The sequence below is a fragment of the Rana temporaria genome, chromosome 8, assembly GCF_905171775.1.
Source record: "Rana temporaria chromosome 8, aRanTem1.1, whole genome shotgun sequence".
Lineage (NCBI taxonomy): Eukaryota > Metazoa > Chordata > Amphibia > Anura > Ranidae > Rana > Rana temporaria.
The window spans coordinates 59,910,689-59,924,958 of record NC_053496.1 but is presented as its reverse complement, the minus strand read 5'-3'; the positions used below and the strand labels follow the sequence as shown (position 1 = coordinate 59,924,958).

The window sequence follows — 14,270 nt, the reverse complement described above, 5'->3', positions numbered from 1 at the left end:
CTCCTCATTAGATTACCTTTACATAGACTATCCCCCCTTCAGTCCATAATCAATGCCGCTGCAAGACTCATCCACCTTACCAACCATTCAGTGTTATTCACCCCTCTCTGCCAATCCCTCCACTGGCTTCCACTTACCCAACAAATAAAATTCAACAATAATTTATAAAGCCATCCATAACTGTGCCCCCAGCTACATCAATAACCTAGTTTCAAAATACCAACCAAGCCGCTCTTTTTGGTCCTCTCAAGACCTCCTGCTCTCTAGCTCCCTTGTTGCCTCCAGGATTTCTCCAGAGCTTCTCCCATCATTTTGAACTCTCTACTCCAAACTGTCCCACTGTCCTCTAATCTATCCATCTTTAGACGATCCCTTAAAATCCTTCTCTTTTTTTTTAACAGAAATAAAACCCTTCTCTTTAAAGAAGCCTATCCTGCATCTAACTAATACACTGTTTTACTTTCTATATCAGCTCATCCCCCACAGCTATTACCTTTTGTATCAATTGACCCTCTCTTTTAGATTGTAAGCTCTAATGAGCGGGGCCCTCCAATTCCTCTTGTACCAAATTGTAACTATAATGTCTGCCTTCATTTTGTTAAGCACTGCGCAAACTGTTGGCGCGATATAAATCCTGTATAATAATAATATTAAGGCATGAGTGAGGGAAGCCAACAGAGCCAGGGTAAAGCTGGTTACACACTAGAGCTGCACGATTAATCGTTAAAAAATCGTGATCTCGATTTAACCCCCCTCATCAGGGCCGCTGATAAGCCAGTACAACTAGCCCTGTTGTAGCTGGCCCTGGCCACCAGGGGGGGCCCGGAAAATCTGATCAGAGTGCTAAAAAAAAAAAGTCTTTCTCCAACTCCTCCGATCCTCCCCCCTCCTCTCTCAGCAGCTGTTCAGCTGCTCTCAATGAGCACTCACTCAGGCTAAACATCTCAGAGTCAGAGCCTGACTGTGAGATCCTGTAGTTTGAGTGGACGGGAGGGGGTGTGGCCAGCTTAGAGGATAATCGTTCCTGGATTATTCTGGTGTGCACACATGAGCAGCGTTATGGTGGCAATGGACCAGGATTCTCGGTGGACTGCAGGTTATCCCAGTGACATTAAAGCGGGGGTTCACCCTATTAATAAAAAAAAACATTTTTTTTTCCTCTAGCATAAAATTCGGCATAGTAGCGCGAGCTACAGTATGCCTGTCTTTATTTTTTTATCCCCGTACTCACTGTGTAATCGTAGAGACAAGATTTCGACTCCCCGCGGGGAATGGGCGTTCCTATGGGCGTTCCTATGGAGAGGGAAGGTGATTGACGGCCGGCTCTGGCACGTCACGCTTCTCCGGAAATAGCCGAAATAGGACTTGGCGCTTCACGGCGCCTGCGCATAGTCTGTGCGCAGGCGCCGAATAGCGCCCTGAACAGCCGAGACCTGTTCCGGCTGTCTTCGGGGAGCGTGACGTGCCAGAGCCGGCCATCAATCACCTTCCCTCTCCATAGGAACGCCCATTCCCCGCGGGGAGTCGAAATCTTGTCTCTACGATTACACAGTGAGTACGGGGATAAAAAAATAAAGACAGGCATACTGTAGCTCGCGCTACTATGCCGAATTTTATGCTAAAATGTTGTCATGGAGGGTGAACCACCACTTTAACTGCAAAGTCTAATGTCTGCTTTGTCATGTAGCACAGCTGTCCTGTGAGAAATTGGGTTTTAAACTGCACTGCCCAATTTCTTACAGAAGAGCTACATGAAAATTTAAATGCCATCAATCTCAGCAAACCCCACTTTTTATTACTTCTGTCAACATTTTTAGATCAGTCTGGTTCACACCATGCCTGGAGCTGAATCACACAGGAAAACACTGGGCTCCTGTGCAAGTGCAAGTCACATGGGGGTCTGTGCAGTGTGCAGTGCAATTTCAAGCTCATTAATTTTGAATGGGCTAAAATTGCAATGCACCAAAAGTAGTGTATGCACTGCAACCACATCACACAGTGATCAAAGGCTGGCAGGTGCAGGGCAAACGCACTACAACCTGCGACCTGCATTTGAGGTGTCATTAACTTTTTTTATTGACACCTGCTGCAAATCGCAAAAGCAGTGCGTTTTGCATGCAGTTTGAATTGTACAGAAACCCACAGCACATTCCTTCACAATTCAGAAGCAGGCATGGGGTTAGCTGACATAAATAGCATCTCCTTTTTCATGTAGCACTGTTTGACTGTGGGAAATTGGACAGTGCAGTTTTGGAAACAGCACAGTGTCATCTGGACTCTAATTAACCACACCCTTTTAAGCCATGCCCAATATTTAAGCATAATTTAAACCACATCTGTTTTTCAGCTCTGTGCGGTACATATTTTTAAATTAGCCACGCTCACAAATTAGCATTTATGAGTATACCCCACCTAGCCTGTCTGTATACCCTAGCCTCTCTGTATAGGGGCGGGGCAAGGGGTGGGGCTGAAGGGGGCCCCGTCAGGTAGGCCATACGGGGCCCCATGATTTCTATCAGCGGCCCTGTCCCTCTTGATCTCTATGCATAATTTCCTGATTCATTCATGTAACAAGTGTAGAGAGTTCTCTGCTCACTCAGCTGTCAGAAGAAAAAAACCTGGCAGCCTGCCAAGTTTTTCACAACATTGTCTGTACTGGTAGATAACTATAAACATTGTAACTTTTCGTTCTTAGATCAAAGGAATAAACTTTGGTCTGTAAAATCAGGGAAGTTTAACCACTTAAAGACTCAACCTTTTTCTGGCACTTGTTTCTTACAAAGTCAAAATCAGTATTTTTTGTTAGAAAATTACTTGGAACCCCCAAACATTATTTTTATTTTTTTAACAGAGACCCTAGGGAATAAGATATTATTTTATGTCATACTATTTTTTGGGGGGAAAAATACACTTCCATGAATTAACATAAAAAAAGAAACAGTACAGTTATCCCAATTTTTTTGTATAATGTGAAAGATGATATTTTGCCGAGAGAATTGTGAGAGAATCGTGATCTTTATACTAAGAAAAAAATAATAATTTTGATTCTCCTTTTAGCCAAAATCGTGCAGCTCTAGTACACACTACAGTTTTTTCAAAAAACCTGACAGCTCCGGTTGGAGTCGCTGTACTAACCATGTTAGATTAGTCCAGTGATCTCCCCCGCTGAGCTGTTGTGTTCTGACAGTGGGGCGCCCCCCGCCAGAATACTCTGATCAGTGCTTTCTGCCATTGGCTGAGAGCACCTATCGGAAATCCGACAGCTGCTGATTTTCCAGCCTGCACGTTCAACAAAACCTGGCTGAATGGCTGGCTTCTCTCGGGCAGACCGACGTACACACGGGCAGAATGTTGGAACCGGTAAATGTCTCCTGACATTCTGCCCGTGTGTATGGGGCTTAATCTGTGAGGAGATTATGGTTTCCTTTCTGTTTGGCCTCACAGGATAATTGTGGAGGAAGTGACCCAGAGCCCCAATATAAAAGGTAGAGATTATTACATCAGGCCCATACGCGCTCCTCGAAGGTCAAGGCTGATTGGGCCAGGCCCCACTGAGTTGACTCTGGGATGTCAAAAGGTGGCTGGGATGCTGAAGTCACTGATGCCTTAGGCCGAGGTGAGAGAGTAACCCAAGAGAATCAGTAAGCTCCCATCTTTCCTAGTGTCAAAAAGTTTAGGTGCGAGTGGAGAGTATATCTCAATTGCACCACATCCCTTTCATTACATACAAAAATTGTGCAAAAAGTAGGAGTGGGATTTTTAGGGTACTTGAATTATGTCCAAACAAAATGAACAGTTAAAATGTCACAAACTTTTTATTACAAATAACACATAAAATCCATAAAAAAAAGCTCAGAAAAGTTGATAGTAGACATCCACTGTACACTTTGTGGTGAGGTTAAAAACATTCTTTACACAACATGGTTTCTTCAGAAAGTATGTGTGTGTGTAGGATACTAATGAAGATACAAAACCTTTAAGAGCTGTGTTCGTGAAAGCTCAATCACCGGGTGCCAGCGTACAGCAGTGATTGGCATGTGCATACTTCCCAACTTTCTGAGATGGGAATGGAAATGAGAGACACACCTATTAGTAAAAGTATGTAGGCATAGGGCACAATGTGCAGCATGGCAATTGGTGGTCATGGTCAGTTTGAGAGAGGGGAGAGAAGCGGGTAAATAGAGGAGAGAGAGAGAGAAATTGAGAGGGGATTAGCAGGCGGGTCATTCATAAGTATTTGCTGCCCTGTCTATGGGGATAAATAAACATGATATATATAACGAAGACCTACAACAGTTGAAAAAATTGTGATAGATAGAAATCTTACCTGGAATGTGACATTTCCAACTGGTTAATGACTGTGGCAGCTGCTCTACTTTGTATAAGTCCTTTATATGACTATTTAGAATCTCACTTTTCCAGAAAAGAGGACTGGTTCTTTTACTAGCATTCACAAAACCCTGAGAAAATGCAGTATCCAGGCTTGGAGCATTTGTGTACTTGTGACAAAAGTGTAATTCCCTTTAAAAATAACTTACACCTGTGCAATAGTAACTCTCAGGCCAGATGGTTGTGCTGGTTAAGTGAACTTTAACCCATCCTACAGAGTGAGCTGAAAGCAATTAATGTAAACATGCACTGGATGACCTTTGCAAAGTCATACTTATAGCACAAGACATGAAAAAGTAAGCACACTACCTTAGCTGTGTATGTATTACTGGTACCGATTATGTACTACTTAACAATGTAATTTAACAATGTATGAAAGTTTCTGGGTAATAAGCAACAACTAGATCCTGTGTGGATAAAAAAATGTTATCATCATACACAACTAGCCAGTGCATGAATGGCTCAGTTTAGAGGAGTAACTAGAACCTTCAGGGCCCTGGTGCAAGAAACCATGAAAGGCCCCCCTGACTCACTGGTCACGGGGCCTTTTTCTCTGGTCCCAAGGCCCTTCCTTCCGAGCTCAGGGCCCTTTAATCCCGTTGTGGTACCTTTTCGCATGTTCTGCAGCGGGCCCCTTCCTGCCGCCTTGGGGACCCCAATGGTGGAAAAAGACCAGGGACTGGCCGCAAATGTAATCTTTGTGACCTTGGTAGTTTTTCCATTGGGGGAAATGCTCTACAGTGTCATGAGATTGTGGAATGCTCTGCAGTGTGTCATGGGATGTGTGGAATACTCTGAGTCTGAAGTGTTATGGGATGGGTGGAATGCTCTGCAATGTTTCATGGAATAGTTGTAATGCTCTGCAGTGTATCATAGTATGGGTGTAATGCTCTAGAGTGTTTTATGGGTTGGGTGAAATGCTCTGCAGTGTGTAATGGGATGGGTTAAATGCTCTGCAGTGTCATGGGATAGGTGAAATGCTCTGCAGTGTCATGGGATAGGTAAGATGTTCTGCATTGTATCAAGGGATGGGTGGAATTCTCTGGAGTGTATTATGGGTTGGGCAAAATAATCTGCAGTGTGTCATGGGATGGGTGGAATGCTCTGCAGTGTGTCATGGAATAGTTGTAATGCTCTACAGTGTATAATGGGGTGGGTGTAATGCACCGGAGTATATTATGGGTCAGGCGAAATGCACTGAAGTGTGTCATGTGATGGGTGGAATGCTCTGCATTGTGTGATGTGATGGGTGGAATGCTCTGCATTGTGTCATGTGATGGGTGGAATGATATGTAATGTGTCATGTGATGGGTGGAATGCTCTATAACGGGGATATGCAATTAGCGGACCTCCAGCTGTTGCAGAACTACAATTCCCATGAGGCATAGCAAGACTCTGACAGCCACAAGCATAACACCAGAGTCAGAAGCATGATGGGACTTGTAGTTTTGCAACAGCTGGAGGTCCGCTAATTGCATATCCCTGCTCTATAATGTATCCAGGGCCGGTGCAAGGTTTTTCTCATACATAGGCGAAGGTGTAATTTGGTGCCCCCTCCAGCTACCACCAACCCCAGACAGCGGCTCTACATGGAGGATGGGAGCGCCTGTCTGAATGAGCCCTTTCATCAGAATCTACAGAGATCCCCTTTAAACAGTAAGGGAATACTCTGATGAAAGGGGGCTGTGGGCACCTTGATTTAAGGGGAAATTCTGGCAACACTGATGTAAGGGGGCTCTGATGACAAAGCCCCCGTACATCAGAGTTCCTCTTTACACCAGAGTTTGCAGAGTTCCCCCTTACAGTATATCAGTATCCTCCTCACTTCCCCTTACATTGTTGTCCATTACAGGCATGCAGGCTATAGGGCACTGAAGATGAGTGGGTGCTTGTAGGGCTTTGCGGGCAGGCGTGTGGGCTGTAGGGCACTGTGGGAGGGCAGGCTGTAGGACACTGCAGGCTGGCTGTTGGTCCTACTCCTTCCTCCCCTCCCTCTCATCTCAACTACTAGAAACAGGAGCCGAGCACACTGACATCACGCGCATCCTGATGTACCTGCCCCGTTACCCAAGTTAGCCAGAACTCATCTGTCTAATCATTGGCTGGCCCCGGAACTGTGCATGCACAGAACAGAGCCAAGGAGAAATTGAAAATTGACGGGCACTTTTATCTTTTCTACAGAGACTTATGGATAGGAGAAAAGAACCCTTTTTTAACAAACGGTCCATATATTTACGACCGGTTGGCAACCCAGACTGTGACTGTCCCCATGTCTCCATCTCCCAATGTCCCCTGCTCTGTTCCCATCTCCCTTGCTCTGATCACATCTCCTCTCAATTCACTAAGACCCCTTTCACACGTTTTTCAGGCGCTTTAGCTCTAGAAATAGCCTCTGCTAAGCGCCTGAAAACCGCCTCTGATTCATTCCAGTGTGTGTTTTCACACTGGGCTGATGCGCTTGTGGGACGGAAAAAAGTCCTGCAAGCAGAATCTCTGTGGAGGGTATTTCGTGTTCCCAAAACTCCCTTACCTATTGGAATGAATGGGCAGCGTCTTTAAGGCGCTTTGAAAGCACTGCAAAACTGGAGTTTTTAACCCCTTTTTTGGGGGTAAAAGAGCCCACTAGTGTAGGGTGACCAGACATCCCCAGTTTCAGGGGACAGTCCCCTGATTGAGGACACTGTCCCCGGACCAAGTCTGTCCCTTGTTTTGTCCCCAGATTGGATTTAATAGGGGGCAGGGGCAATTTCAAAGACAGTCAGTGCAGAATTAAAATAAAAAAAATAGAATTACACCCCCCCGCTCCGCCGTGCCTACTAGCATAGGGGGGTTGTATTTTTCCCATTATCTGTGCCCCTTTCTGATGATCATGTGCTGGTCGGAGTGGAGGGAATATTTCTTCAGTTTCGGGCGCATGTTCTTCTGCCTTGGCTCAAATCCTGGCCAGCCACCTGCCCATCTCCTTGCCTTCCTTGGCGGAGTGATCTTCCTCCTCTCACCATTCAGTAGTAGCCGGGGCCCGGAGAGTAAGACTTGAGAGGCTGTGAGGCGGGCGGCGACGGGCAGAGAGTCGCTGATTGTTGCCATTACTAGTAAAGAAAAAATATGTCCCCGAATTTCATTTTAAAAATCTGGTCACCTTACGTAAGTGGCCAAAAAGCAGTTCAAAAGCGTAGCTTAAACGAGAGGCGCATTAGCGCTAACATGGTCGCGCCCCCAGTGTGAAAGGGGTCTAAAGAATATGTCATGAGGTAATTAAATCAGGTGACAGATTTTCTCCAATTATCTCATGAGATGCTGAAAATGTAAATCCACTATAACCTCATGAGTTATTTACCTCACAAACCCCCAAAAAATACCTCCTAAACAGTCAATTTACTAAAGGAAATAAATAAATAAATAAATGCATAAGTTAAATAAGTAGTGGTCCAGGCATGAGGTATTTAAGGAATGTAAAAATATAATAACCAATTTGTAGTAGTCTCTACCTTTGCTTAAAGTATAACTAAGTAGCGACCAGAGCGAAACGGTCCCGAGATCAAACGATTCTCCAGTTGGAGGCGAATTTAGAGTTGTTGATGGAGGAACAGCATAGGTTCCCTCAGATTGATATTTAGACATAAAATAGATGACGCAAGAATGGCACTCAACCTCAGTCTTACCATCCAAGCTGAGAAACATATTAGCCTCCAAGGCCCCAGGACCCGACGGTTTTACTGGTCACTACTATAGGAAATATCAAGACATCCTCGCTCCCCACTTATGTTCTTATTTTAATGATTTGAGACGTGGAAATAAAATCCCCAGTCATGAGAATGTAGCCTATCTAAATGTAATACCGAAGCCAGGGAAAGTTCATGGGGACTGTGCAAATTACCGCCCAATCTCCTTGATTAATGCAGACTTAAAAATATTAACTAAAGTTTTAGCCCTTAGATTAAACACTTTCCTCCTGCACTATATTCACCCAGACCAGGCTGGTTTTGTCCCAAATCGACAGGCTTCAGATCAAACCCGCAGGATAATAGACTTAATTTCGGAGGTCCAATCAGATTGGGACGGCAAGGGACCGAGGCGGGGAATGCTGCTTTCTCTGGACATTCAGAAGGCGCTCGATTCCCTCTCCTGGGACTATTTGTTTGACGTCTTAAGTCGTTATGGCTTTGGCAAGAGCTTTCTGACCCTCCTGCGGATGCTGTATGATACCCCGTCTGCCTCCTTAATGCTTAGGGGATACTCCTCCCAGTCGCTTGATATCAGAAGGGGAACTAGGCAGGGATGTCTGTTGTCCCCGCTGCTATTCGCTCTAGCCATTGAGCCTTTGGCTATCAGGATTCGTACATGTTAAGATATTCGGGGGATAGCTTGCAGTGACTATGAACATAAACCCCTACTTTTTGAAGATGACCTTTTACTGGCTCTATCTTCACCGATCACTTCCCTCCCCAATCTATATGCAATTTTGCAACCTTTTTCAGATATTTCTGGGCTTAAAATTAATCATAGTAAATCCAGGGCATTAAATCTATCTTTGCAGAGTGCCACTCAGAAAACGTTACGTCCTACCAATTTTTATGGGAACCGGAGGCTCTTCCATATCTTGGGATACATCTAACCTCCTCCATCCAAACGCTATATAAGAAGAATTACCCCGCCCTATTCAAACGGTTGACTGAGGATCTGGCTAGATGGCAGATTCACCCCCCATCGTGGTTCGGCAGACTACACTCAATAAAAATGAATGTGTTACCAAGGATACTGTATTTATTTCACACCATACCTGTGCCACTGGTTATAAAGGAGACAAGAGGCCTAGGGTGAACAGAAGTACGATGTATACCCCAAAACTAAAAGGAGGCCTTGGCCTGCCTGATTTACAGAAATATTTTTATGCGGCCCAATTGGCCCAACTCTCAAGGTTTCACTCCCAACAATCCCAAGCTATGTGAATGTCTATGGAATCCTATTCCTGTCGTCCTGAATTAATATCTCACATTATGTGGCTTTCTATGAAAGAGAGACCGGTTATACTATGTCCTACTCTCTCCTTCTCGCTTGAAATATGGGACAGGCTTACGATATCACAGAATTTCAAGTCACCCCACAATCCACTACTGAAAAATCGGGAGTTCACCCCGGGCCTCACTCCCCTTGCGTTCGAGTGGTGGACTAACATGGGCCTAATACGAATAGCTGACCTTTGCGACCACAAAGGTGTTCTATCCGAACGATCTCTAATAGACAAATATCAAATGCCATCCACTGAACGCTATAGATATACTCAAATACACCATTTTGTTCAAACTGTAGCTCGCAAGGGCGATTTAGCAACATTAACGCCCATGGAGCATCTATTAAGTCAATATGACAAAATCAGGGGTCACATATCTGCTATATACACTATATTGATGCATGTCTCGACTAAACTTAATTATATGCTCCAATGGGAACATGATCTTCAGTAAACCCTTGACCTTGAGGAGTGGCACACGATCTCAGAGATGGCCTCATGTTCGCTTATCAACACCTCAATAATAGAGGCCAACTACAAGGTATTGTTTAGATGGTATATGTAACGGGTTAGATTGGCAACCTTTGTACCCGGAGCCACCTCTGGGTGCTTTAGAGGATGTGGCCAAGTTGGATCCACCTTTCATATATGGTGGACTTGCCCCAAGATCAGGAGATTTTGGATCAGGGTCTACAATTTTATATACACCCTTACCCAGATTAATCTGACAAAATCCGCAAAACATGCACTTTTGGGTAGTGCGGTGACAGAGGCCTCCAGGCCCCAGAGGCGTTTTCTCACATTTATATTCATCTCAGCTAAAATAACTATAGCCAGGAACTGGAGGTCTGCTGCCCTACCATTTGACCAGCTTAGACACAATTTTTTTGTGGCTTATGTTAAACGAACGGTTAACTGCAATGGTACAAGATAAGATCAAATTGTTTCATTAAGTTTGGGATCCATGTATTAGATACCTGACAAATGACCCCGGGATGCTCACAACCTAGAACTATTTCCCAGAGATGGGTCTCTGGGCACGGTGCCGTGGTTCACCCCCCTCCCCCTCTCTCCTTTCTTTACCCCCTCCTCTATACTTTATTCTCCCCCTTTTTTTTGTTTCACCCCCCCCCCCTTCTTTGTTACAGAAGAACTATTGGGTTTTGATCTCTGTTATATTTTGTTGTAAAGTTCTTGCTTGCTCACCCTCGGCGATCCATTGCCGACTTAGGCTAAAGTGGGAGGTACCCGCGGGACGGGAGAAGCCAGACTCCCTTGGTGGGGACCTGGTCCCTCCCGGCAGGTGGAACATATGCTAAGGCTAAGGAGCGAAAACAAGCTCTAGGTTTTGGACGCAATGATATTGTATTTAGTTTAGAATTTGCGGTTTAGATAGGGATATATATCATAACTCCTTGAGTGGAAGTGTTAAGGCTCACGTCAGAAAGTGAGAATGGTCCAGTTATGTTATATGTGGAGGATTCCTTCGGCCTTTTGGAATATTTAATGTATGACTCTCTGACTAGGTTGTATGCGGTATATTGGAAAGCTGAGATCTTTATACTTTGTATTGTTAAACTTCAATAAAAATGATTGAAACATAAAGTATAACTAAGACCCCTTTCACACTGAAGGCGTTTTAGCGCTAAAATAGCGCCTCCCTCTCAGACCGAGCACTTTCACACTGGGGCAGTGTGCCTGTGGGACATTCTGAAAAGTCCTGCAAGCAGCGTCTTTGGGGCAATGTATACACTGCTCCAAAAACGCCCTGCCCATTGAAATGAATGGGCAGCGCTGCCGAAGCGCCTGCTAAGCGCTTCTACAGCACCGCAACACAGGCGCATTTAACCCTTTATTCGGCCGCTAGCGGGGGTTAAAAGCGTCCCGCTAGTGGCTGAAAAACGCAGCTAAAACTACGGTAACGCGCCAATAAATCCGCTGACGCACCCGCGCTACAGTGTGAAAGGCAAAACTTTTTTCTTTAGTTTTGGATAGAGTAGAGAGGGATAAGACCCCCTGTCAGGTTTTTATTGCTGCCTGTGATCCATTCACCCTCTATATTTGTCCTGTTTACCGTTATTATTGACAGTGAGCCTAAGCTCACACTGACAGCTTAACTTGCATGGTTTCATTCCCGCATGTCAGTCCCGACTTCAGGGGCGATTTCAGAGTCATCTATGCAGGTTCCTGCACATATGTCTGTTAAAATTGCACCCTGAAATCTTCAAAAGTAGTACAGAAACTACTTTTGGGAATCGGTGCAGTGCCGCAAATGCAATAGACGCCAATTTGGCATGCAATTTGACATGTAAAATCGCATGCCAAATCGCTGCAATGTGAGCCAGGGCTGAAAGAAAATTCCTTTTTGGGTTGTCTCTAGAAAAGTAATAGGGGGGGTGGGGGATCTTCCAATGTGGACACAATTCTGGTGACCAGAATGGAGTGGTGAAAGGCCCTCCTGGGAGAAAGCTATTATACCTGCATTGTCGCTTTTTGAGTGAAGTGGCTGCAAATATCTGTCAGACGACAAGCACTCATGCCCTCAAAAGTTTAAGAGGTCAAATGTTTTTGGTAAGCAGGTGGTGTGTGCTCTCTCTTGGTGATGGTACACTGAAGTCGGTGCAAACAGCTTGCAGTGGATCTGCACGAGTTTATCGCGGCACAGTGATATTGGAATTTTTGTATGAAATGTATGTTTTATGCATATTTATTGCACTAGCACTTTGGAACATACATATATTAAATATTCTCTAATAGCCAGATTCACGTAGGCGGGCGCAACGTTAGGCAGGCGTAGCGTATGGCATATACGCTACGCCGCCGTAAGTTAGAGAGGCAAGTGCTGTATTCACAAAGCCATACTTAACATTGACTAGGCCAGCTATTTGTTCGACTAACTTTACACCGGAAAAAGCCATACGGAAACAACGTAAAAAAAATGCGTATCTAGTCATTTACATATTCTACACCGAACTCAACGGAAGCGCCATCTAGCGGCCAGCGGAAAAATTGCACCCTAAGATGCGACGGCGTAGGAGACTTACGCCGCTCGTATCTTAGCCCAATTTAAGCGTATCTGGTTTCCAGAATACGCTTAAATTTACGCCGGCGTAGATTCAGAGCTTAGCTAAGCGGAGTCTGCCCTGTTTTGTCCCCATCCCCTTTGTTCTGTCTCCATATAGCTTCTCCAAATACCCCATGTCCCATTCTGTCCCCATATCTCTTTTTCCCTATCTCTCCTTCTCTTTTCTCATCTATTCCTCTTGTGTTCATCTCTAGAAGGTACCCATGATGAACATGCAGCCGGCTGTATAATAATCAGCACAAACAGTCAGACATAAAAAGGCACTTAAGCCTTGTCCTACCTTCCACAGAGGATCGTTATCTGTGCCATTCCAGCTCCTGTGCCTGCTGGCTCCTCCCCAGGCTCCCCCTCATCTCACTCGCCTCCTTTTAAGCAGAGATAGTCTCTGTGCTGGACTAGAGTGGGACGTCTTGGCAGGGAATTGGCTGGAGGGAGAGAAGGGGGTGTTTGGAAACAAACGGCCATTGTCTGCCCTGCATCTGACTGGGAGAGAGGAGGAGAAGTAGGGGTTGGGGGAGCAGATGGAAGTTGGGTACACACTATGAGAAAATCAGAAATAAAAATTTGAGACACAATCGTTTGATTTTCGTAACATGTGTCTACGCAATTTTCGATTCAGACAAAATTCCCGAAGGGACAAACCCCCCCATTTTTCTCGTACGCGATCAGAACAAACGATTTTCATTTAATGTATACTGTTTTTGTCTGGTTTTCGCACAAGAAAAATCAGATATGAAAGACTGCGCATGTTTAGAGACAATAAACAAAAAATATTTTTTTTACGCTATTTCCTTCCTCGATCGTTTCCCTGATTTTCTCATAGTGTGTTTCCAGCTTCATAAGTGTGGAGGAAGCTCTGAAGTTCACAGTGCCCAGGGCTGTGCTGCCTGTCACCGTGCACTGTTGTGCTGAGCATAAGCCCTTCTTCAGGTAACCCCCGACTTTAGTGCCCCCCCCCCCCTCCTGGTGCCCTAAAGACTTAGGTAGACCTTGTGGAATGCTCTGCAGTGTGTCATGTGGTGGGTGGAATGCTCTACACACATACAAATATAAAAATGCACAAACACTGTTTCAGAAAATCAACAATACAGTACCTTCAATCACACAGCCGGGTACGGCAATGTAGGGGGTGGCAGAGAGAGAGCACAGAATTTGGGAACACATCTTTCCCTCTTTTGCTTTCACTCTTTTGTCTGACCATGCACCCAGTGCTGATTTGGAACAAAGTTCCTCTGTCCCTCTTTCCTCCTCCTTTATACCTCATGTTGGTCTGATCTACATAGTTGTAAATAAAATTCACTTTTTATCTTTTAAAAAGTGTTTCCCGGTGCTAAACCTTTCATTCAATTTCTAAATTGCTGCATTTGTAAATTTCAAAAGCAAACATAAAGGAATAATTTGGTAAAAAAAAGCTCTTGTGGGTTTAGCTAATAATTTTTTAGTAAAATTGTCCTTTAACCACTTAACCCCCGGACCATATTGCTGGTCAAAGACCAGAGCACTTTTTGCGATTCGGCACTGCGCCGATTTAACTGACAATTGCGCGGTCGTACGACGTGGCTCCAAAACAAAATTGCCGTCCTTTTTCCCCCCACAAATAGAGCTTTCTTTTGGTGGTATTTGATCAGCACTGAGGTTTTTAGTTTTTGCGCTATAAACAAAAATAGAGCGACAATTTTGAAAAAAATGAATATTTTTTACTTTTTGCTATAATAAATATCCCCCAAAAATATATATATATAAAAAAATGTTTTCCTCAGTTTAGGCCGATACGTATTCTTCTAC

The 14,270-nt window shown here is 44.6% G+C and overlaps 1 protein-coding gene across 3 annotated transcripts in view; it reads right to left on the bottom strand.

Annotated features, from left to right (window-relative positions):
- The window catches only part of LOC120946983 (arsenite methyltransferase-like), a 77,241-nt gene extending 64,409 nt beyond the window's left edge, over window positions 1–12,832 (bottom strand). The window contains exon 1 of one of the 3 annotated variants that reach the window (XM_040361870.1): window positions 12,766–12,832. In XM_040361870.1, the coding sequence (XP_040217804.1) occupies window positions 12,766–12,794 (29 nt within the window). In that variant the 5' untranslated portion in view covers window positions 12,795–12,832. Of the gene's footprint in view, window positions 1–4,327; window positions 4,595–12,765 lie in introns of those variants that run through there. The other 2 variants (XM_040361867.1, XM_040361869.1) reach the window with 2 other exon arrangements.
- Window positions 12,833–14,270: the final 1,438 nt, after the last annotated feature.